General features: G+C 36.3%; 1 protein-coding gene across 1 annotated transcript in view; it reads right to left on the bottom strand.

Moving 5' to 3' along the window:
* Positions 1–27,500, bottom strand: part of LOC135212112 (uncharacterized) — a 500,342-nt gene that overhangs the window by 274,615 nt on the left and 198,227 nt on the right. The window contains exons 8-11 of the mRNA XM_064245510.1: positions 25,595–25,645; positions 25,152–25,210; positions 13,871–14,034; positions 12,654–12,708 (exon numbers count right to left, since the gene is read on the bottom strand). Coding sequence (XP_064101580.1) covers positions 12,654–12,708; positions 13,871–14,034; positions 25,152–25,210; positions 25,595–25,645 — 329 coding nt within the window. The remainder of the gene's footprint in view (positions 1–12,653; positions 12,709–13,870; positions 14,035–25,151; positions 25,211–25,594; positions 25,646–27,500) is intronic.

Genomic DNA, 27,500 nt, shown 5'->3' with positions numbered 1-27,500 from the left:
AACTTCCAAAGAAAGCTGGTTTTAATTCCCACCGCAGACCCCACACTGCAGCAGTAACTGATCATGATACAGGAACAGTGAGTTTTCAGCGCCCAGGGGGAGACGCGAACCCGCGACGGCAGAGTGGCAGCCACGACACTAACCAGTATACGAGAGGGCCAGCTAAAACGATGACTCTAACCACTGGTAGAGGATGGCTGGTTTTGGCTTCCTCTTTTAGGTTGGTCTCATAAACGCCGTTACTAATGTCACTAAATAAATAAGATTATTAATTTTATTTTCTTAACGGTAAAATAAATAAATCATTTATTTACTTCTTAATATATTTCTTATCTCACAGCTGTACAGTATTACGTGTCAAAATAAGACTCGGCGCCTTATCTTCCCTCTCTCAGGAAAGACACAAAACGAAATAATAAAATAATAATAATAATAATAATAATAATAATAATAATAATAATAATAATAATAATAATAAAAGCTGAAAATTTCCCTGGATACTCAGAAGTCCAGCACAGTTCTAATACGGAACTTATAAATAAATAAGTGAAGAAATCTCTAACAGGCATTTTCATTTTCTCACTTCAGTGGGCAACTTGCTATACAGAGACGACTCACGTTACGAATATAACCAATAGGCAAAAAGACGAAATTATCATACAATGCCTCAAACAGTAAATAAATTCCTGTACGACCCCGTTGCCACCTGAAGTTACCAAATGAGATTAAACGACACAGGTAGAGGTTAGCACAAGTAAATTTCCGGTCGTGTTCGCGAGGCTTCTCGAACTTGGTTAAAAAAAAAAAACAATGATTAATTTGCGACTAGAAAAAAAAATATTTACCTACGTTAAATTGCACAAGCCGTCGAAATAATCCTTAGAAAATGTCAGAAGGAGATAACTGCAACTAAGAACACAGGCAATAGGGTGCGGCGCCCAGGGCCACTCTTGCTTTACTGGAAGCCTATGAGTTCTCGGCTTCTCATTCCAGCTAGCCTGGAGTGAGCCGACCTTCAACTCTGGAACATCTACCATAACCCCCAACCCCCTTTTCATCTTTGTAAGTATATGGAGGATTCCCAAACATTCGTAATGCCTCGAGCACAAAATGACTTACGAAAATATAAAACTATAAACATTGCTAATTTGCAGAAACGCCTTTTTACAAGACAGTATTATTAAGGTAGATTAGAAGCACCTGTAGCCAACACTTGGAGAGGAGTCGAGTTATCAATGAGAGACGGTCTTCACTTTCCCTTGCACTCTTTTATATATATACAAAAAAATTCATAAAATGTTACGAAGACCCTTTACTTTCCAAACCTTAACTGAACTTTTAGGAAGCGAGGCATCATTGAAGCATAATATAAACTACATAACTGGCTGGACATAACGACTGAACCGGATGAAAATACCCTCACTGGTAACCTTGAAGCCCCACATGTACACGTTGGGCAAGGTTGCTGACGGATGGTGCATGGATGTACAGTTGAGGGGAGAGGGGCCGGAGGGGGGAGGAGATGAGGGTGAAGGGGAGAGAGTAAGTTTGGAACATTCTTCAGTTTATTGATTTTCAGAGAAGTACTTCTGCCGCACTGAAACAGAAGTGATATCAGCAAAAATTTCTACAGCTCATCTCTGACAGATACCGAAACCTATATCCATTTTTTTTCCCTCTATATTCTGAAGCAGGATAAGAACTAGAAGCGACACTAATTCCCTCACAGTCAGCGTAACCTCCTAACGTGTCACTGTTTATGCTTCTCTGTCCGGTGTTTTACTCTTAATAAGCGCATGAGAAAGTGAGAGAAAAGGTGAGAAGATTTGAAACCTTGAAACGATAAGGGTTTCTGGTACTTAGACATCTCAAGGACTTTGACAGTTATTATGTAACATATAAAGAATTGAAAAATTATTATATCTCACAATATATATATATATATATGTATACATATACTATATACACACGTATATACCTACACACAAATACATATAATTGCACAGAATCACATATATATATATATATATATATATATATATATATATATATATATATATATATATATATATATATATATATATATGAAAAGAGAGAATACGATCCGAATGTTATGCTCACTACAGACTCAGTCATGCAATAGAGATAAACTAGGACATTTCAATATCCGCCTCTCTTTATCTTGCAACACCCTGTAACAAAAAAACAAAAACACAAAAAACTGCATAAAACTTTTACTGACGCAATGATTTTACTCTCAGTACCTTCTACACTCGATGGTATCTACAAACTGCGGACAGTTCATTGGTGACGACAACTGTAGAGCGTGTATAAATAAAATTTAGGCCAAAAGCCAAGCACTGGGACCTATCAGGTCATTCAACGATGAAACGGTAATTGAGAGTGATAAGGTTTGAAAGGTGTAACAGGAGGAAAACCTCGCAGCTGCACTCTGAATCAATTTTTAGGAGGCTGGAAAGTCAGACGGAAGGAAGAGAATACGAACGGAGGTACAGTAACAAGAACGATAGGGGTTGCAGCTAGGAGCCGAAGGGACGCTGCAAAGAACCTTAAGTAATACCTACAGTGCATCGCACAAGGTCCACTGACGGCACTAACCACCTACGGGTATGACAGCTGTAGCCATAAACGTAGACTGAATCAGCTGAAATACGATCAATTGGGCCGTCTGAATGAAACGCGGAAAGTTTTTTTCTTTTTTTAAATAATGAAAAAATACGATGAATTTAGGGAACCGACGAGAAAGGACAAGCGGCTCTTTTCCGTGGCCGTTTAATTTTATTCACCACAGTTTAGAACAGCAACTGACCCCGTCTCGTTTTGAGCAGCATCGGCATTCGACACTGCTTTCAACAGAAGCCACTATCGGCATCGCCTTCGACAGGGACGGTTGCGAATGCTGCAGAATGCAGCGTTAAGTCGATATCGCTTCCAATAAAAGCAAAAGGCGTTTTCCCTCTCACAGGCTGTGCGGATAATTTACGTTCACATTTCACACTGTCTTTTCTTTCCTCCATCCTGCGATACTGATCTGCCTTATATGTCCGGGAATTGGAATTCTCTTATAACTCCACGAATTGGAATTGGAATTGCCTTATATGTTCAGGAATTGGAATTGGAATTGCCTCATATGTCCAGGAATTGGAATTGGAATTTCCTTATATGTCCAGTAATTGGAATTGGAATTGCCATATATGTCCAGGAATTGGAATTGGAATTTCCTTTTATGTCCAGGAATTGGAATTGGAATTGCCTTATATGTTCAGGAATTGGATTTGGAATTGCCTTATATGTCCAGGAATTGGAATTGCCTTATATGTCCAATAATTGGAACTGGAAATTCCTTATATGTCCAGGAATTGGAATTGGAATTACCTCATATGTTCAGGAATTGGAATTGGAATATAATATTTAGTTCAAAGGACAGGCGGTGGGACCTGTGAGCTCATTCAGCGCTGAAAATAATTTTGAATGAATTGTTAAAAGAGGGTGGAGAGTAAGATGGAAGAGAAGTGCTATGAGAGGATGGAAAGTCAGATGGAAGAAAAAGAATACGAACGGAGGAATAGTAAAATGAATGAAAAAGACTAACCCCCCGCCCTACGGGTGTAGGAACCAAGCAAGAGGATGTCGATGAAGTTTTGATCTATGCGAGTCGACATAAAAGGGCTTCAAGAGCAAAGTTTACAAGTATTAATCTCTGCTCTTAATGGAAGTTGAAAGAATTGCCGATGGTGGAAATGAAATAAAACTAAATCTAAATGTGCAAAGGGTTTCTTGAATTTAAAAGCAATGGAATAGAATCATGCATTAGGCCAAAGGCCAAGCGCCGGGACCTATGAAGTCATTCAACACTGAAAGGGATATTGGCAGGAGGAAAACCTCTCAGTTGCACTATGAGACAATTTTTAGGAGAGGGTGGATAAGGAGATGGAAGATACAATGTTTGTTTGTATGGTGTTTTTACGTTGCATGTAACCTGTGGTTATTCAGCAACGGGACCAACGGCTTTACGTGACTTCCGAAACACGTCGAGAGTGAATTTCTATCACCAGAAATACACATCTCTCACTTCTCAATGGAATGCCAGAGAAGCGAACTCGCGGCCATCGAGGTGGCACGCCAACACCATACTGACCACGTCACCGAGGCGCTTGGAAGATACCATGAACGGAGGTACATTAAAAAGAATGAAAGGGGTTGCAGCAAAGAACCTTTCGTAATGTCTACAGTGCACCCCGTGAGGTACACTGAGGCACTATCCCTCTACGGAGGAATAAAGAAAAAATGAAATGTTGTAATGACGATACTCCTCTTCAGTAAACTACAAAATTTATTATTTTCTTTTTAAGTATTAGTATATCTTAGTTTTACCAGACCACTGAGCTGATTAACAGCTCTCCTAGGGCTGGCCCGAAGGATTAGATATTTTTACGTGGCTAGGAACCAATTGGTCACCTAGCAACGGGACCTACAGCTTATTGTGGGATCCGAACCACATATATCGAGATATGAATTTCCATCACCAGAAATAAATTCCTCTGATTCCGCGTTGGCCGAGCCGGGAATCGAACCTCGGATTAAGTTCAAGAGAATAAGCGAGACGAATACTCTCTAAGTGTTTAAGTGGGCAACAAAACGTTACCACAATAAATGAAATTCGTTTGATGACGCGACGAAATGTTAGCTGATAGGAATGGCTTACATTTTACATTTTTATGGCGATTTGATATTTCTGCTCTAAATAATTTCCAATTTTGATTTGATGTTTATTTTTCTGCAAAAGAAAACTATTTTTCTGTAAAAGAAAACTATTGAGATGGTTTTGTCTGTCTGCCGGCACTAGGGGGCTGCAAATTGTTAAGATGGTCATCAACCCCTCAATCATCTAGACTAGAGTACCAAATTGCAGACCTTTAGCCTCAGTAGTTTATATTTCATTTAAGGTTAAAGTTAACCATGATCGTGCGTCTGACAACGCTTTAGGACAGGCCACCACCGGGCCGTAGCTGTAAGTTACATGGGTCGCCGCTCATACAGCATTATACGCTGTACAGAAAACTCGATTGCGCCGAAGAAATTTTGGCGCATTTTTTCCTTGTTTATTTATTTTTGATCTTATTTGTTTATTTTTCTTTTTTATATCATACACTACTCGGACTGTGTGTGTGAAAGGAACGAACGGTAGAGTCGGGATTGTATTTGTATACATAATCAAATACATAGAATAAGCATATCGCTTATCTATACCACCACCATCAAATTCGAAATAGAACACAACCTTTCCATCAGTATTAATTTAAAGCACCTGCATCTCTCATCCGGGCAGTTAATACTGTATTCATCTAATAACTCGAATGCACTTTAAAAATTGACCTTGCGTCAGTCAATGGCTTTTTAAGTGTTCCACTAAAAGACGTTAACGGCCGATAAAAGGCGTTTTCCCCAAGTATCCCATCAAAGACAACGAGGTTTTAGTTTCTGAATTAGAATTACATTGAAAACCGAATCAGGGGGAGGGGGAGGAAGATGGTGTGAGTCAAATGAGCAAGGGATGTAGTAATAAGCGAAAAATAATTCTACTTTATTTTGAACGTTAAAATTTATGCTTATTACGGGATACAACAGTGTTGTGCGTACAGGATTCAAATTAGCTTTATGTATTATGTATGTACTAAGATGAAATCCTATTATACTGTTCGTTGCTTCTACACACATACACTGAGCAGTATAACCGCGCATTAACTATAAAAAAAAATCGAATCAAAACTGGAAAATACACGAGGCCTAAATCTCACATCACCATAAAAATGCAAATGTTATATAATACTGCAAAATATTATGGAGCGTCAATGAAAAGCCCATTTCAATGTTTAATAAAAAGAAAAACCTGAATGTTTGAGCATTTTTAGTATATAAAAGGTATTATCCAAGGTAATTCGAATTCATACAAAAGTCAAAATGAGAAAGTGTTTTTAAACGAGTGAACCCGAAAGGACAGTAGTAGATAGTAGTACATCTGACCACCCACCTCCGTATACAATCCTGCTATCTTCGCCATGGCCAATGCTGCTGCTCGTGGTTTCATCTAAGCTGTTCGGCTCCTCCTACAAAATGAGCCATTTCCCGGGAACGCGGAAACGGCGGTTCTTAAAACTAGGATCCTTTTCCTTGGAGTAACTCTGCAAAGGAGTTTCTTTTGGGGGGAAGAAGGGACAGAGGGCGCCGATATAATCGACTCCGCCCCTACTACAGACGATTCATCAAAACTTTCGTCGATCTGACGACCCTATTGATGACCAGGACCAAGTCGTTTGAGGGAAGTCGTTATCGGAGTTGCTCCTCTTTCGACAAGCCGTCGAATGGTCTCCCAAGCCCTCGACAAGGTCTTGCGATCCTTGACAAGACTTCGACCTGGTGTTCACAGTTCTGCTATACTTCGACAGGTCTTGGAAACGCTTCGACAGTAAGTCCAGCCGGTTAGTTTCACAGACTCTTGACAAATCGAGCTTTCCTAAAGCAATTTCGACTTCAAGTGGAGCCCGGGACATTGAGCATCTTCCGACATGTCCTCTCGCGAGAGAACATGCGATGTCTGACGATTCGGATGAATAATTAAGTTCAACAGTTCAAGTCCTTGTGATGATTCTCATTTAACTCTCTCGATTGGCCAGGAATCTTCTATCTTCTCCAGGGGGGTTCGAGAAGTTTTAAAAGTGCACGAAAGGTGTAATAGTATGCGATTCTCAATCTTTTTTCACACTTTAAATTCCCAGTTACCTTTTAAACCAGAATCCCTTCGTTTGTCACCTTCCGAATTCTTGGTTCAATGAGTGAATAAATGCTGAGTGAATTCCAGAGTGACAAAATCGTGCAAACAGTTGTCGGAGGAGGCTGTTAAAAAGTGGTGTCAAGACTTACAATGAGTTAACCTTTCTAATCAAGGTTCGTGTTCATCAGCAATGACTCACTTTCTTTTTGTATAAAACTTCGAATTTCAGACTGACAGTCACCTGAAAATCTTCCTGTCCTTGTTTAGCAAACTTCCTCTTACTTTCGTCAACGTCTTCTTCTCAGGTTCTAAACTTTCCCTTTTAACTGGAAGCGTAAAAAAAAAGGGAAAAAAAGAAAGATAAATATAAAATATGCCTTGTGACTTCGGCAGTCAGTTACTTCACAGTGCAGATCAGTTTGGTTTTGTTAATAACGTTTCTCAGAGGAATTCAATAAACACTGCGTATGAAAGTAAATTCTGCGTTTCCACTCAGAGTTAAACTTCGCGTGTGGGGGTCGCATATATTCTGGCGAAAATTGAAAGTCTGTCCTTCACTGGAATGCCTCTTGTTACATCAGCAGGAAGAGAAGAGCTACACACCCCCGGTATCTCGTCAACAACGAGGCACCTGCAGTTTTCTTCCCCGACCCATTCGCGATCTTCCTACCGACATCCGAATTTTTAAAGATAACCTTCTCTTTTCCTCCTACGAATTCGACGTTCCACAAATCGCTCCAGAATGGAAAGAATTTACCTCTTTCTTTTCCTTTCTTTCTCCCTCTCTCTCTCTCACTCTTTCTCTTTTCTCCTTCAGAGAGGTGAAGCAAAAGTCGTAGCCTTGAATGAAAGACGATCTGGCCGGTCAAAAATACAGCACCGCCTCGGAAGGGAAATGTTATTGCGTCCTCCTCGTGTTCTCTCACTTCAGCAGTCTGATTTACGGGGTCGAGAGATGACGCGGGAGAGGAAAGTTCGTTGGGGGAGGGGGAGTTGCTGGGGAGTCAGAGGAAGGATCCAAAACTTCTGGCAGAAGTATGTCCTGAATAACAAGCAATTTCAGACTGAGGGCAAGACGGGCACGCTTGTCAAGTCAATTGTTAGGGAGCAATGTCATAATTAGGAGCGAACTACTTTGACGAATAAACGGAAGGATTAAGTTACAGCTGCATTCATAGATTTCTTGTCTGTCATTCACACTCTCCTGGACAAAGAAATACGAATTACACACGAGTAACGTATTACTTCATTGATAAGGGCGGTGAATAAACCTTATTGTTTGAGAAGCAGACTTTGTTTATCTATCGAGTTTTTGAAGCTGTCAATACAATGAGCTAAATTTAACTTGGAAACTTCCTCTTATGGAATTTCTGGTAAACCCCCCTACAGGGCCATAAGGTGTGAATCTGTGTAACACACTCCAAGACGGAAACCGCACGGGCTAGGCTATTCAGACGCTGAAGGAGAGGATAGGACTTCCTCCTCTCATCCTACGTCCCGCATCATCTTGGCTTATAACTTTAAGGACACCGAAAGGATAAATGTTTAGGTGGATTCCTTCGCCGGGCGCAACATCTCCTTTTTGGGGGGTCGTCTTACTCATTCCATTCGACTCTTCTTCTTCTTCCTCCTCCTCCTTTTTCGCGATTCGTCGTCGACATCCCCGGCCTTTGTCTCGGGCGAAAAAGGGATTAGTGTACTTAATGGTTAGGGCTCATTCGCGTCCCCAAGTGTGGCAGCGCAGAAGGGGTCTCTGAATAAAGCACACGGAAATCGCGATCTTTCAGAATATCCAACTTAATTTTCTATCTTTAAGTTAGCGAAGTCTTACGCACACATACACACACACACACACACAGTGTTCAAAAGTCGTAAAGTACCGGCATGTCGTCGTTTAAAAACGCTGTCAGCAACAACGAGTAACGGAACTTTAGATTTTCCACGTTCGTCAGAAACGCGAACTATCAATCAAAGGAGGAATGACTTCGGGAACGAAGTGTTTATGACTTTCATTCAGCTGACCTCCCAAGCGAATCACGACAGAGTCTACGGGGAAAGCCCTCCTGTATTCACATAGCGCCTGTTAGGGCCACACTGCGGCGAGAGGATGCTGGGATGTCCTACCAGGTCGGAGATGTGTCCATACTAATCCCTGCCTTTGGCTCGGGCTTCGGCTTACCGCTGGATGCGAGAGTCGACGCCAAGCCCACGGGGAACGAATGCAGGGGCTTTTCAACCGAACGATTCATTTTCTAAGCGCAACCATCGTCACCGGACGATAAACAAATGCTAGGTAAACATATTTAAAAATTAAAATACTATAAATTGGACTTCGAAGTTCATTTGAATTGCGGGAAGAAAAACTCACAATACGGAGCGAGTGGAATGATATGGGACGGGGGATGTCGTACCGTTTTTTAAGCACGTGATAGGCTTGACACCTAGACTCTAGCCAGTAACAACAATACCATAATTCACAAAAGATTCCGCGACCCTTGGATGAATCACGACCACTTTTTTCTTTTTCTTTCTTTTTGTTCTTCGCTTCTTTCATCCAGTCTTTATTTAACTTTCCATTCCCTATTCATTGACATTAAAGCTCTTCACTTTATTGGATAACTGGAGCAGGCTGATTCTTTCTCTCTTCCTTTCAATCTTTGCTTTATCTTTTTTTTTTTCTATTCAGTTCATTTACGTTCCTCGCTTCTTTCGTCACAGCATGCTCAGTTATCTAATAGCGTTGCGGAGATAAAAATAAATGAGAATAAACATCCCAAAAATTCTTCTATAAAAACATCATTGCGCACTGAATCCATCTTAAATAAAATTCATCTACCGCTTTTTTTATCTGGTACGATTTTAATCCTTTGAAAATATTGTTTTGATGTAATAACTGGTTTTAATATTTAATGAAAAACGAAATTACGATGCCATTATGAAAAACAGATCTTGAAATATAAATAAATCCCGGAACCCAGATTACATTCTAAATAATTTACATCTTATTTTTTTAAGCTAAACAAATATGATGATCTTTCTACATTCGCTATTTTATTTTTCATGAATTTTGACATCTTTCATGCATCTTCTTTTTACTTTTTGAATATTCATGTATTTTGGAATTGGGAGAAAAGTCTCATCTGAATATCTGTAGTTGACAATCTTGTGCCTACTTAAGGACACACGCACGAAAATGTTGCATATATATATCAATACATATGTATGAAAATGTTAAATGTGCATATACATATAAATAGCCAGGCAGAGAAAATCTTGCATATACATATCAATACAAATGCTTGCAAATGTCGCATATACATGTAAATGCATATTCTTGAAAACGTTGCATATACATATCAATACACATGCTTTAAAACGTTGCATATACATATAAATACATATGCTTGACAATGTTGCATATACATATCAATACATATCCTTGAAAATGTTACATAGACATATACTTGAAAACGAAGGTCTTTAATTAATGCCAACCTGTGTACAAATAAAGGTGTGGCCACCAAACTGATTTGGTGACGACTCAAAATTCTTATATCCCACTTGGAAATTCCCTTGAGAAATATCTAGTACAAAAATCAACTGTATTGTAAAAAATAAAATCCTTTAGCGCTCAGCTCCTCCATAATACATTTATACTTGGATTGTCATTTTTTCACAAAATTCTGATGAACTTCAAGAAAACTGTCTATATGTAATATCGAATGAAAAATCATATATATATATATATATATATATATATATATATATATATATATATATATGTGTGTGTGTGTGTGTGTGTGTCATACCGAATGCAATATAAAAAATATATATAAGTACAATTACATACAAAAGCAACCCTTGGAGCCTCAACAAACGCCCTGCTGTTCATTCATCGAAATTTCCATAAAATTCGCAACATTCCCACCAGGAAATTTCCTGATGAATTATCCAACACAGATTCAGAGCAAATGCAAACAAACCCATCCAACAATAAATCTCGGGGTCTGCAACAGCTCTGCTTGCATGCAGATCCTGCTTTCAGCAGCAATTGATTCGTTCTGCCCCCCTGCTCTCTTCTCTCTCTCTCTCTCTCTCTCTCTCTCTCTCTCCCGGAATGCGCTTCTAAAGAGTCATTTCTTTTCGGGAAGGCCACTGTTTACTCGTCGAAAAGCAACGTTCCGTTATAGGTTGTCGAGTTGCCCATTCGCTTATTTGCTCACTTTCTTTTTTTTTCCGCCTGTCTCTTTAAACGATTTGTTTTCTCTCCTTCGCTTTTCCAGCTTCTTTCGGATGGCGATTTTACGCGTTTCTTGGCTGCTGATTTTCGAATGTTGGTTTACGGTTCGTTTTTTCGTTTTACATTCACAGGGAGTTCGTCTTGTTTGATACGCTGCCTGAATGTTTATATATTGCAATTTATTTATGCAGTAAGAGTGCGTAAACCTTTATTTTGTTAAGTCAAGAAAGATTGCACCTTACGTTGCCAATTCTGCAGTTTGCAATGTTGTAGAGAGTAAACATGCGACCGTGCGCACACAACCACAATACGTATTATATTATATATATCATAATAATAATATATATAATATTATTATATATAATATTATGTGTTGTGTGGTGGTGTGTTGTATTTGATAAATAAATATATATATTAATAAATATATATAAGTTATATATATATTCACCTACTAATATAGTATATATTTATTATATAATATATATTTACACATACACACACACACAACACTCACGACACACATATAACTAGATATATATATTATATATATAATATATATTTATAAATATATATATATAATAGCTAATATATAATATATTATATATATCAATATATATATAATATATATATATATATAAATATATATATATATATATACATGCTACACACATATAATATACATTTATTATAATATAGATATATATATATGATATATAGATATAAATATCTATATATATAAGATACATGCATACACACACATATACACATTTATATATATATATATATATATATATATATATATATATATATATATATAATATATATATTTGAGTGTGTGTGTGTGTGTTTAGGTTAAGGTCTCCAGCCGTTCGGCCCCAGCCAAAGAGAATCGAACCCTAACCCTCTCGCAGGGGAGGAAAGCATCACAACCACTAGTCCAAGATGTCCCTTTCGAATGCAGAAATAAAGGGGGAAAATAAATGTCCTGGCAATGACTCTTGCCCCCCCCCTCTCTATTTGACCCGATATGACCCGGAACTTTTCCCATCAAGGTTATTGCCTTGAGGGGTGTCACTTTCATGGGCTTACTGTCGTTTTGACTGTCACTTTCGTTGGTCACTGTCCGTCTCTCGCTTTCAATCACAATGTGGCATGTGTTACTATCTGTGCATTTATGTCTGTCTGTGTTTGTCTTGACAGGTGATATCGAGTAGAATATTTCTCTTAAACAACTTTAAACTCAAGTTATCTTTTCTTCTATTTTTTACGATCAATATAAAATTGTTACCATGCTAAGCCATGCAGCCAAATGCGCTCACCGACTGTGAGAGAGAGAGAGAGAGAGAGAGAGAGAGAGAGAATCCTTTCTCCTTAGTGAAGTAAGGATTGCCTTCCCGTCTATACATGTGCCGACATAGCTACGACCATCAACGTCGTGTAATAACCAGGTACATAATTCGAGATTCGAACACTGGGCCGTACGGTCGTGAGCTAGACGCTCTATCTACCGGGCTACGAGGCAAAAAAAAAAAAAAAAAAAAAAAATTGCTTACTGATGCAATCAATATAACCAAGGTCTATACCTATAGATCTTGAATATAACAGAAGAAGAAGCCTCACCTTTGTCGAGATGTGGGCGATACTGAAAGACATGCAACCAAGAAATTCGCTTCTCCTGAAACGAAAAAAAAAGACTCAGTTAATATTATTATTCAACTGACTTCAACTATAACAACTTGCGAGCAACACGCACGCACAAACACACACACACACAACAGTATGATTACTTATGCTTTTACCTAGCCAAGAACAAATGAAAATGAGAGAGAGAGAGAGAGAGAGTTACAAGGATTAGGATGTCTCAAAGACTTGTTAGTCCATCCGATGAGACATCGTGTGAGAGAGAGAGAGAGACCTCACTGTCTTCGAGAGCGAGAACGAAAAAGAGAAAATATCTCTTTCTAGAGAGAGAGAGAGAGAGAGAGAGAGAGAGAGAGAGAGAGAGAGAGAGAGAGAGAGACGTTAATCACCTCCGAAGTGGGTCTGAGCAAGATTTAACGAACATCAGAAACCCATTTCCCCATTATTTCCGTAGGCGACAGAACGCAAAGCAAAGTGATGCCTACCAGGAATAAGAAAGGAGGCAATAAACCTGGTGAGAAGGAGAGAGAGAGAGAGAGAGAGAGAGAGAGAGAGAGAGAGAGAGAGACGTACATACCAAAATAATTATAAAATTTGACGGTGGGGATTGAAAAACGTTGCGGGAGATATATATGAAAATAATTCGATAATATAAAAGGTATGTTGAAGGTTTCGAGGAATGAAGAAATTCGACAGGAAAATCAATTAAGTAAATATTACAAAAAAGATCAATATAAAACCAATATTCAGTGCAGAGATGCAGCGAACGACACAATAAAATAAAATAAAAATAAATACAATCCATAAATATGGCAACCATAAAAAGTTAGTTACAGAGAAAAATAAAAAAAATAAAGGTACTACCGAATCGACCATTCTCGACATACATACATACAAACATTCAGAGAGAGAGAGAGAGAGAGAGAGAGAGAGAGAGAGAGAGAGAGAGAGAAGAGAGAGAGAGAGGATATAATTACAAACTAAACAGCTAACATGCAACAAAAATTACTCATAATATGACCACAAAGCAATCAACAATTGTAAATGTCTATGTACGATATAAACGATTATATCAAGCTACGAAAACAAAACCAAACAAATAATATAACGTTTCCCGTCAATCAACATAACCGTCTCAACAAACATTAAGGCAACAAACACACACACACACACACACACACACACGAAAAACTCACTTCCTCAGGGTATCCCTGCTCCAGACGGACACCAGCAGACGCTTATCGAGGTCCTCGGGCAAGAAATCAAAACTGAATTTCTGATCGAAGTGGGGGGCGTTCGTGGCCCTCACCAGCGGGGTCCGGCAGAAGGTTCTCTCCTCCGTGTCAGGGACTAGGGAAATCTGCGGGGAGGAGGAAGGAAAAGGCGCGTGAATAATAAATTGATTGGTTGGGCTGGTTCGTTTCCCGTAGACTGGCCTCGGGGAATCTCAGATCACAGGTGCTGGAATGTGTTTGTGGTATGCCATATAAATCATTCAAGGAACCGAGATAAAGGAAATTCATATATATAATTTATTTTTTAATAAACAACCATTCAGTGCTATCTACTCCAGTAATATTATAATTAGAAATTCCTATTCATCACTTTTAAAAACTAACGTTTCAATCACATTATAGTCCATTAATAATGAATATAATAGCAAGGTTAAAAACGAGGAAATAAAATTTTTTGTAATATATAATTGTATTTGCACTACTAAATGATCAATAAAATTGATAATTGTAACAATAACAATAACAACAACAATATTCAAAATAACGTCGACTGAAATTATTTTTTATTCAAGAAACACGATTCAATAATACTAAGAGTAATTCAAATACGAATGTTCAATAGATATTATTTTAAAAAATCCTACAAACATATATTTACAACTAATGTTACACACTATATAGTAAATTAAGGAAGAAAAAAACCAATTTCATCAATATCTAAATCATGTAAGCGTATGATTAATCACTTCAAAAAATAAAAAGGAAACCAGGAAAGAGAACAACAAACAAATTCAATACAAAAAAATCAAAAGTCAGGCAATTAAGTCATGAAGAGAACAAACAAACAAACAAGTCAATAATTGATTGCCTGAAAAATAAAGTAATGTTAAAGAGCGGTATAATAACATTGCAGATTTGCAATAAAAACCATCCAAAAGAATTACATGAAAGGGAAAGAACTTAAGGAAGAATTGCATGACATCGCCCTAAATTTAAACAAACACAATAAATACAAACAAAACAACAAAATCCTGCAATGAAAGGATCGCAAGATAGGAGAGATTGCCTTAAAAGGAGGAACTGCATAACATTGCCCTAAAATAAATAAAAAATGAATACAAACAAAACTAAATCCTGCAATGAAAGGATGGCGAGATAGAAGAGATTGCCTTAATCAATCCCGCGCGAAGCCTTCAGGAGAAGATTTAGAAGCTTCGGCGAGGAGCCCTAGCGTGATGTACGACTGAAATTAAGATCCCAAACGCCGCAGGATTTGGTGATGAATGAGCCCTCGCAGTCTTCATCTCTTTCTTTTTCTCTTCTTTCTAAAATACAAACATACACACACAGACAGAACACAAGCATTCTTTTTGTCAAAAGCAATACGAGAGCACACACACACTCACGCATATATATATATATATATATATATATATTATTATATATATTATTATACATATATATATATAATCTAATCACCTTAATAAGTGATTCATTTATGATACATCACCACAGGTAATGTAGTGATGTGATATACACACACATCATATATATATATGTATATATATATATATATATATATATATATATATATATATATATATATATATATATATATATATATATATGCACGAATACGCACACATTTCCCTGCGTGTATATATATGCATATATATATATAAAGATATATATATATATATATATATATATATATATATATGTAAGTGTTTACATAATAAAAATATGGAATGTTAGTCCATATATATAAAAGTCTAAAACTAAAGAGGTCAACCAGATTGCTTGCAGGAATGTGATCAGACTAGAGACGCTAAAGATGACGTATACAATAAGTATGTAGGCTAAGATAACATGCCGTCACCTGTAGTCATTCAATTGTTTATAAACATTAGTCCAAGCTCCCTGCTTGAGACAACTACCCCGACCTATAATTCAAACGGCCTACGTGATCTGTAGCGTGTCTCATTTTGTGTTCGTATGAAACTATGTCATTTGTATGTATGTTCATATGTTCGAACTACTGTCTGTTCCTTCATAACTTGTAACAGAGATGGTAGACGAGCAGAACAGAGTTAGCTATCGTCATTAGAAGACCTGTACCTCTTTACCTAAGCTTTATCATGTAGAGGAATAGGATTAGCCATCATCATTGGCAGAAGTGATCAAGCTATCGTTATTAGAAGACTTGTACAATCATATCTGATCTTCACCATGTAAAACTTCAGAAGAATATATAATTTTTTATACTTATGTTTTCTACAAGAACCTCCTCACCATGAGTTTAACACATCGTCGTAATAACCAACAAGATAATACCGACTTCGTAAATGATCTACAAACCCCCAGACACTCCATTGAAGATGGAAGTGCAATACCAACCGACTTAGCGTAAGATTATCGCTAGTCTAACATTACCTCATAGGGCGCCTTATCATACAAGGCACAAGCCCTAATATTGGTGGCCAGCGTACCAGAAGAACTCTACAACGTCCTACGAAGAAAAACCAGAATAGTAAATCATGTATCATAAGAAGTCAACGACGACGGAAGCAGCAGATTCTTCAAGCAACATAGTATCATCGTTAGTGAGCGACTTCAGAAAACAACAAGAACTCTTTAACGACGATGAAAGCAAGAGATTCTTCAAGCAACTTAGTATCATCGTTAGTGAATAACTTCAAGAAACAAAACCGACGTGTCCTTTTCCTACGACAACGCAAGCTTCGTCTCTCATTAGAATCATTCAAGAAAACATCGTTAGTGAGCGTTTCCGGCACTCCAAGAAACAAACCGAACGCGTCTGCAGCATCGGATCTTTCAAGGGCTCGAATCATCGAAACAACGCGCACGGGGGAAACTGAAGCCAAACCAGGTCATCCGCTAAATAGAGAAGGAGGACCAAGGCCGTGTGTCGTTATCGGAACACCGTGACTTCCCACAAAAGCAAGCTAAGTACAATTTTTTATTCATTTGGAGTAACTTTGAGTGTTTCCTTTGCAGGTCGAATTTCGTTATTCCTGTGGCTGAAGTTACGAGAAATTCTTAATCTTACTTTTTTACAGAAATTATCTACATCATTGAGATTTCGCTACTGCGAGCTTTTATCTTTGAGTGTCTGTTTCCAGAAGTTCTACTGAAATATCATAATCATATACTATGTTAATTTTATCATTTTGGGTGATTATTAATCCCTTACGTAACAAATCATATTAAACAGTGAATATGCGTTTACGCAGTGGACGTCTGTATTTATACAGATGCATGGATAGGGTCGTTAAGCACCGTAGTGATTAGAAAACACACAAAAAAACAAGTGGAACACCCGTACAAAATCTATATAAATTAGAGGTAACACTATTTCGGGTCATGACAATAAATGCTCCTTTGCAAAGTCCCTGCTCGCAGTTTTAGCCTTGAGTTTTGAGTTATATAAAATATCGAACCTCAATGACTCAACTTAACTTTAAAAATATGGCTGGATTGCAAGGAATAACATGTCTGTAAAAAACTTTCATCAGGCTAAATGCGCTGACCAGGATCCCTCACTATTTCAAATTTTAGCAAAGAATGAAGTACAAACAGTTAATATTGAATGCAGTAGTGATAACTTGCTTATTAGTAATCGCTCAGTTCCTAATAGTTCGTCATTCATTGCTTATACGTAACCAGCAACATAATGCTAAAAACACACAATACGTTGCCGATGGTAATAAAGAGAAGGATCTTAATTATTACAAAAAAAAAAAATAGAAACAGTAGCCCGTTCAGAATCAAACAAGCAAACTCGGTGACTGTGTCACCTAGTCAAGCGGTCAAGGTCAGTCAAAAACTGCCGAAGTTTTCAAAGCATAGCAAATTCCATACAATAAGCGACTCTAGCAGAGTGGGGAAAAGCGATGTTGGTTCATACATACCGATATCTTTTTGAATTAAAAAGGATTTTTCCTATGAAACACACGACCGTATAAAGTAATCAGAGCAGGTTTTTCGTTTTTTTTTTAATACGTAAGTTATTATAAGTAGTGGTGGATAAAGCCCGACTGTACGCGCCGTAAAAATTAGAATATCTTGTTTATTCCTTTAGTACACGTAATATCCTGTATTTACGGACTCACCGTCTGTTGTTCGAACTTCCCTAATGAGAAGTCCGGATAAGCGAGCGTTTACAGATACCTCTATAGTATAAAAAACATTGATCTGTATCTAGTGTAATTGTAAGATTCATCTAGGGGTATACAAAATATTAACTTTACATCTGCAAATAAGGCGTGTTTATCAAAGGGAAATCCTATAAACCTTCAAACATATTAAAATCCGTTTGAACAAAAATGAGACAGTTAATCAAATAATAACTTATATAAAGGAACTATACATTTGTCTCATAAATTGTAACATTGTTCAAATGACCCAACAGAATTCTCCCACAACCGCAGTCGCACTTTGCACGCAAAATCTCGAGAAGCATGCACCCTCGAATGTCTTAGTGCGTGTAAAAAGACTTTGCTGGGAAATGAAATTTTAATCCTTCCCGACACTCTGAAATATAACGATTTCCGCGAACAAGCCCCTAGACACGGTTGACTCGCTGCAAACAAGTTAATATAGTAATCCACAAAAACCTATACATATAAATATCGCATTTCTTTTATTGTTGCTAACTTTTAATCCCGCCCAACCAGTCGTGGATGAATCTCTCTGATAATCTATCTAAAGTAATATCAGTAAAGTCATTCAAGCAGAGGTGATTCAGCAGAAATTTTTTTTTTCTTTTACCTGAATACCAGGAAGTTTCTCCACTAGCGAGTGATCTCTGGGAAAAAACGGATGTAATTTAACACAAAACACGGTCTAAGGACAAACATAAAGCTATTTACTTACCTTCGTATAGATTCTCAATGAAATTTCAAAATAGAGATAAATGACGAAGTTGAAAAATGTTAGTAATAGGAGTCATTAGGAAATCAAATAAGCCCATATAATTTTTCCCTCAAATGTCATGCCATAAAAGATCGGATTTCGCGTATCTGCGTAGATTTCTGTCGCTTAAACAAGGAAACGACTCCCGATAGTTTCCAGTGCGATGTACCGACGACATCTTATCTCTGTTAGGTTAGAATAAATTTTTTTCACCAACTTGGACTTACTTAAATGCTTTTACCAGATACCATTACCTAAGTGATTGTACCTCATACACCGTTTTCAGCACACTCAGGGGACATTATCAATTTTTACGTATGCCTCCGGCTTACGTTGCGCCCCAATTATAATATAGTGTTTGGAGACTTTTAAGGGATACCCTACATGCTTATATGGTTGGTCTTGTAATCTTTTCTAATACCTTAGAAGTACATTCACATAAAGTAGAGCTAGTGCTACAGAGACAAAGACAAATAATCTCAGAGTAAAATATCTAAATGTGAGTTTTTTAAAACCGAACATGTTGATCTAGGTTTTATGTGTCTAGTCAAGGTCTTAAAGTAGTCTATGGTAAGGTGTCGGCTATTCATAACTTTCCGGTACTTATTAACGTAAAAGGGGGATACAGCACTTTTGCGCTGTAGTGGGTATTACAATCGTATGTAAATATGTAACTCTTCAATCATGACAGCTCCTTTAACAGATCTTACGAAGAAGAGCGTAGATTTATTATGGTCTGAAAAGCATCAACAGGCGTTCGATATCTTAAAAGCGTAAAATGCAGCTCACCTAACTTAAAAATCCCTGATTTAAATAAGGAATTTTTTTTATTGCAACAGACGCCTCAGACCAAGGGGTACGAGGGATACTACTTCAGCAATATGATAAACAGTTCTTTCCTATAGCTTTTTATTCACGTAAACTAAAGCCCTCTGAAAGTAAATATGCAGTAATAGGCAAGGAAGGGCTAGGTATCTTTAACACTAGTACATTTTAAGTTCATAATCTATGGCTATCCTGATAAAGTCCTTACTGATCATGAGTCCTTTACCGAGTTTTTCAAAGGCTTTAATCACAGTCCAAAAGGAACTCGGTGACAAATGATCATTCAGGTCTTTGGAGCCAAGATAAGATATCTACCTGGGAAAGCAAATATCATAGCTGACGCATTATCCCGCAATCCCGCACCATACAGCAAAGAACCATTAATTAGACTAAAAGATATAGAAACATCCGTGCCTATTGTTAAAACCGTATCTAAACAAGAAAATTCCTTAACCCAAGAGATCGCGACCATTGAATATCTGGGTTGGAGCGCAGAACTGTTACAAACTGAACAAAGCAAGTGTCAACATGATAAGCAAAACAATAACACCAAACAATAAACACTTCGAACGGAAACAAGGTCAGCAGCTAAGCAAAACCAATAAACACTTCGAACGGAAACAGGGTCAGCGGCTAAGCAAACCAATAAACACTTCGAGCAGAAACCCTAAAGCAAAAATATATTTAAAGTATGTGTATCAGAATAATGTAATCAAATGTAATATTATATGTAGGACCGTGACGAGGAAAACCCGAAGACACAGCAGATGACTAACGACCAGGTAGTAATAATAATCTCTTTCATACCAATCGTCATAAACTGGTTGCATTCCGTCATCCAGGGTTCCCTACTATGTCACAGAAAGCCAAATCACTGTTTTACTGGCCTACAATGCTTACAGATATAAAAAAGCACATAACTAATTGTAACCCGTGTCATGAAAACAAGGGATACACTAAGACACCTGTCAGTTTAGGGGCCTATCCTGTGCCAAATCAATCCTTGAAAGAATATACTTAGAATTATTAACAGAGTTACGAGTCTGACAGAGGGAATAAACACTTCTTAGTGTTAATAGTTCCTTGACACGTTATATAGAAGTAATAGCACTAAAAAACAAACACCGCAATTGAGTGCATTAGGTATATTTAGAGTGCTAAATCAGTAAACATGGAATTCAACACATGATAATCTGACTCGGGTGGTGTAAATCAATAATAATCTCCATAACACGTGGTGTGAATTCCTTTCCATTAAGAAAAACCAATAATATATTTTATCACCCAGAGTCAATCGGTTTGGTAGAATAACGGATAATTAAATAGGAAGTGTCAATGTCTTACGAGTTACAACTCGTGATATTGGATCCGAACTGGATTATAGCGGTTCTCGCGGTTTTAAATACCTTTATCATTTATATCTTGTATCTATAGAATTGATGCCGCAAGTAGCCTTATACGGTACGCCGCTAGAACACTTTTCCACATATTCAAGCCAAACCATTAATTTATCAAATATATATATATAAATAAATAAATAAATATAAAAAAATAAGATAAATATGGATACAAGTGGAGTCAATATAATACACTCCGTAAGAAGTCGGAAGGGTTACAAATTATAATAAAAAAGGAATCACGATAAAATCAATAACGCTTTAGTAATGACAAATAAGCTAAAAGTTCAAACACATATCCAAAACCTACTGACATATTGTCTGTCCCGGTGATTTATATTCGTAGTCAATGAAAAACAAAAATAATAATAATAATAATAATAAATAAATAAATAAATAAAATAAAATAAAAGAGATTTTAAAGTCAGGAAGTCTAGAAGTGAAAATGTTTATCTATGGAATAATCCTATATGAATCTTATACAGGGCTAATAATATATATAGAATTTGTATGGAAACCTTTTTCATTAGTTTCAATAAGGAATATTTAATTTAACATAATCATGCAGTTTTCCAACATGAAACTAATATATTGTTAAATTTTGGTACTGTTTTTTTTCAGACATTCTTCTCATGTGGGTCGAGTATTAAAAAACAAAAAATTTATCCTAAAGTCGTATTTGTTACAGCAAGTAACGTAACTCTTAGCTGGCTGAGAGCACTCTCCTGCCAAGTGACGACGTCATCATTGCCGTATCAGCATTTGTTCCTTTTAACCTCAATAATCTGCTTACACAGGCTTCATCTGTGTGTCGTCTCTGCTTGCAAAACAGATTGACTGGAGAAAGGAATGCTTAGCCCGAACTTCTCATGGGCAAGGCAGACGTTAGGTACAAGTGTCTATCGGTGTGCGCAATGCAACTTTAGCTAAGGAGTTGCAATCATTTTAAAATTAATAAACAAAATAAGGAAATAGAATTTCTATAACATCGAAGTGAATTAATTTTTTCTGAACCTCATAGACATTTAGAAGTATCAAGATATATATGTGAAATATTTACTTGCAACATTAGCCTATTACAATTCAAGTAAAACATTCATGGGAAAATGTCACATTTTTCTTGAAAAACCCAAAGTTTATTTAGAAATTAGTTACATAGTGGGTTTTTTTCGTTGCATCTCCTACCTATTAATAAAGTTTTTTAAATTAACCTCAGAGGATGCGCGCGAGAAAATTGAATATGAAACTTTTGTTAGGGCACATAGGATCAGATTTTATCACAACTTAATTTCAGTTAGCATAGAGAAATACAGAATCATGATTAATCTTCTCTTTGACTCTTATGTTGCCTGGCAATCTTACTAATAGCTCCGTTTCAAACTTCTTTGTCTAGTAACTTACTACCAGTAATATCGAATTTTCTTTGGGATTTGTATTGATATCTGTTTATTTGTTATAATTATGGATATTTTTACAGTCATCATAGACCTGGATAGGTTCACTCATTGTTAATGTCATGGATAAAAAAGTTTGTACAGCGGACTCTTTTGAATTCCAAAATATCAGCGAATTCATGTGGGTTAAGTCTGGTCTAAATGGCTCTCTTCCCTCCCCTGTATTTGGATGTCGTCTGAATTTACTTTGCCCTTGTGACAGGTATATTTTCACTTGCAGGCTGATTAATGGAACCTGGTTACAGTATCCTGCAGTACGAGAGTTTCACATCGCAACTTCAAAAAATCGTTCGTCGCAGCGGACGACTACAGTCAAGTAACAACCGCCTACAATGTGAAAGGAATTTCATGGACTTCTTCGACCGACACTGTATCTCGTCGTTAATCTCGTTTTAATGCGGAATGCTCCGGCGGCTGTCGGAATCGACTACGAAAGGGACATACTTCCGACAATTACGACCCGAAGGATATTCAACTCTACTTTGCTGGCGAAGGACTCGTGCTGGGGATGTTTTTTTTATTCATCGCGAACGTAATCGTGTAGCTTAGGATGCAGAGAATAAGTATGAGCGCAAAAATAGAACGTTGGACCCGCCCAGGCAAATTTTCCCCTTGTTTTAACCCTGTGAAAATAGGCCGTTTCATTGGGCTATAGGTGGTTGTCTGGAACTGTGTAATGGACGAAAAGTTGTTCGAACGCTAGTTGAAAGTGAAGTAGTATAACCTCGGTCATGATATATATATAAATATCATGTATCCTATATATATAAAGTATATGATCTATTATAAAATGATCATAAATAACAGAATCGAAATATATTTTTTGCGTGTACGCACTAGGAATCTATATATAAATGATCATAAAATAACGGAATCGAAATATATCTTTGCGTGTACGCAATAGGAAATCTATTTAAAGTGCACATATATTAATCATAATTTTATGAATCCATATACATATGTATAAACAAATCAGGTAGCCTATAATCAATCTGTTACCTTTTATCTTACCAATATCTGCAGTTATATGAGTTAGTATATTGATTAATGAATCAGATATGTAACAGTTAGCATAAAAATCAACGAATCAATCAGCATAAACATTAATAATGTTATCAATTCATATATGAAATTTTTTATCAGTTATTAAAATATGATTTTATCATATTAATCTTCATTCTATGCAATTATCAGAGTACATTAGTATTTTCTGTAGCATATGTATCTTAATGAGATGAAGTGAAAAACTGTATCATTATATATCCGTGATCACTATTATTTACCAATATCATTGTTTTTATATTTTATTACTTGAATCAATTCATGTAGACCATGAATTTTTATTTACTTATTATATATTCACATAGTGTCTGTCACACTCCTATAAGTCAACGTGCAAGTCAAGTTTTGAGTAATATTCAGTAGTTGGTTTGGTAGCTGACCGAGCTGATGTAAGTGTTTACATAATAAAAATATGGAATGTTAGTCCATATATATAAAAGTCTAAAACTAAAGAGGTCAACCAGATTGCTTGCAGGAATGTGATCAGACTAGAGACGCTAAAGATGACGTATACAATAAGTATGTAGGCTAAGGTAACATGCCGTCACCTGTAGTCATTCAATTGTTGTATAAAACAAAATTAGTCCAAGCTCCCTGCTTGAGACAACTTACCCGCCCGACCTAATAATTTTCAAACGGCCTACGTGATCTGTAGCGTGTCTCATTTTGTGTTCGTATGAAACTATGTCATTTGTATGTATGTTCATATGTTCGAACTACTGTCTGTTCCTTCATAACTTGTAACAGAGATGGTAGACGAGCAGAACAGAGTTAGCTATCGTCATTAGAAGACCTGTACCTCTTTACCTAAGCTTTATCATGTAGAGGAATAGGATTAGCCATCATCATTGGCAGAAGTGATCAAGCTATCGTTATTAGAAGACTTGTACAATCATATCTGATCTTCACCATGTAAAACTTCAGAAGAATATATAATTTTTTATACTTAGTGTTTTCTACAAGAACCTCCTCACCATGAGTTTAACACATCGTCGTAATAACCAACAAGATAATACCGACTTCGTAAATGATCTACAAACCCCCAGACACTCCATTGAAGATGGAAGTGCAATACCAACCGACTTAGCGTAAGGATATCGCTAGTCTAACATTACCTCATAGGGCGCCTTATCATACAAGGCACAAGCCCTAATATATATATATAATATATATATATATATATATATATATATATATATACATACACATTCACCACCGTGTGTAAACCTACATGAAATACGTCCTATTTGATTTAATTTCTGGTGATTGACTGGATGACACTGATAGATCAAATTAACAAAAACCACTCAGTTCACACTGAGAAAAGAAATGAGAGAGAGAGAGAGAGAGAGAGAGAGAGAGAGAGAGAGAGAGAGAGACTATACAACCCAGATCATGCGAAAGCCTGCCTAAGATAACACTTGAATTTCAATTAAAACTCGATAAAACTATCCTGCCATCCAAAAAGCCGCGATATTTAAAAAAAACCTGAATGAGAGAGAGAGAGATAGAGAGAGAGAGAGAGAGAAGGAGAGAGAGAAGAGAGAGAGAGGAGAGAGAGACTCTTACCTTCACATACGGATTGCAGACGCTAGAAAGCCGTGACCTTAATTTCTTTGCCTCGATGACTGAAAATGAAAAGAAATAAATAAATAAATAAAAACAAAGAAAACAGGATAATACACGTTAAATAATTAGGACTATAAAGTCGTATTAAGATATTAAGTCATGAATTACAAGGCCAACAATGAATTCAAGTAATTTATTGTAGAATAAAGACAGATATATCTTCCAACTTTATAAATATATGCATAATCTAATATATCTATCTATCTATCATATATGTATATATATATATATATATATATATATATATATATATATATATATATATATATATATCAGAAGTATGTAACAAAATAATCTAAAGAAAACTAAATTCAAACTTAATTAGCCAGACAAAAGTTAGATGCAAAGAAGCAAAGAAAAACAAAAAAAATCATTATACTTACTGTGAATCGTCAATAGACCAAAGTTCTCGTACACAGCTAATTTTAACTGACCTGCAATAATAATAATAATAATAATAATAATGAATAATAATAATAATAATAATAAAATAATAATAATAATAATAATAATAATAATCAAATAATAATAATAATAATAATAATATTGTTATGACAAAAAAATTTTATATTTCGAACACTCTATTAGGCCAGCAATAATGAATTAAACTATCTACTTTTTGCAAAAATGAACAATTTTTACTAATATACATAAAAAGTCAACTGACATGGCTGACATGTATAAATGGACACGTATGCATGTGTTTAAATGAAATGCATACGATGTGTAAATAAGTATATGTCCATAAAAGTGTGGGAAAAATGTAATACACTTATTAAAAAATAGGCGATAGTCCATCATTTGAATGAAAACTGGTTAATGAAGGGTGTGATAAAAGTATAACTGTGAGTTCTCTAAAGTGTATCTAGGACCGCACGAGATCTCTGATCATGTGCAGAACTTTCTCTAAGGACTCGGAAGGCAATTAGGGCCTTCAGAGCCATGACTGAGAGACACGCCAAAAATTTCGATTAAAACCAACTTGCTCTGATTGTCGTTGTTGGGAAAGAAGTGTCAAACGAGGTCATTTTAATTTATATATTAATAAATATAAAACAAGAGTGTGTGGTACACATTTTAGTCCCTAGGGTACACAAAATGCATTAATTCGGAGTCAACATAAACATCATAAAACACGCATGGAATGAGTGAAAGTTCCCAAAAGTTTAATGTGAACTGAAACTTTCCCTTCAATTTGACCAGAAATCAGATGACATCAACACTTCCATTAATCGACATCAATCAGTAAATAAGGCATAATGTAGATATGAGCTTTTAAGGAAAAATATATTCAAACAGAATATTTCCTAACCACCACAATATAGTATAGGGCACATGAACATCCCTATCGAGGATATGGGACAATAAGGCGCTATTTCCTATATATTCACTTGGAACCGTCTAATTACAGGTATAACAGAAAGCTTGTAGACCTTTTGCGTGGTTAAGGTGGGTAAAAAAGGAAAAGTACATTAAAAGGAACCTGCGATAAAAAAATTCATAAAAATTCAAGTCAGCTGTCTATATATATACGTCCACATGTAAGTGTCTAATTACAGGTATAATAGGAAGCTTGTCGACCTTTTCCGTCGTCAAGTTTGGTAATTAAGGAAAAGTACAATAATAATAAAAAAAGCAAAAAAAAAAACCTTGTAGATCTTTTCCTAGGTAAGTTGGGTAATAAAGGAAAAGTACAACAACAAGAAAATGCAAAAAAAAAGTTTGTAGATCTTTTCGGAGGTTAATTTTGGTAATAAAGGAAAGTAAAACAACAAGAAAACGCAAAAAAAAATGCTTGTAGATCTCTTCCGAGGTAAGTTGGGTAATAAAGGGAAGTACAAAAACAATAAAACGCAAAAAAAAGAAAAAAAAATTAAAAGCTTGTAATTCTTTACAGAGATTAAGTTGGGTAATGAAGGAAAAGTACAATAACAAAAAACGCAAAAAAAAAAAAAAAATGAAATAAAAACACGTAGATATTTTCCGAGGTTTCTTGGATAATAATAATAAAAAAGTTTGTAGATCTTTTCCGAGGTTAAGTGGGGTAATAAAGGAAAAGTATAATGACAAGAAAAAGAAAAAAGAAAACGCGACAAAGAAAAATAAATAAATAAATGGACAAAATAAAAAATTCGAGTAAATTGTCTCCACAAGGTCAAGGCGATATTCGTGAAATGTCGCAGAAAGCGGCCGGAGGCGCCACCGTGACTTTTCTCACACACAAATCTTGTGCTTCCTCTCTAAAACTAGACAGTAAGGTGACCTCGCGTAATAAATGAGAAGATGGCG

Source organism: Macrobrachium nipponense, chromosome 19 (genome assembly GCF_015104395.2).
Source record: "Macrobrachium nipponense isolate FS-2020 chromosome 19, ASM1510439v2, whole genome shotgun sequence".
Classification (NCBI taxonomy): Eukaryota; Metazoa; Arthropoda; class Malacostraca; order Decapoda; family Palaemonidae; genus Macrobrachium; species Macrobrachium nipponense.
This window is presented reverse-complemented; position numbering and strand designations above follow the sequence as displayed.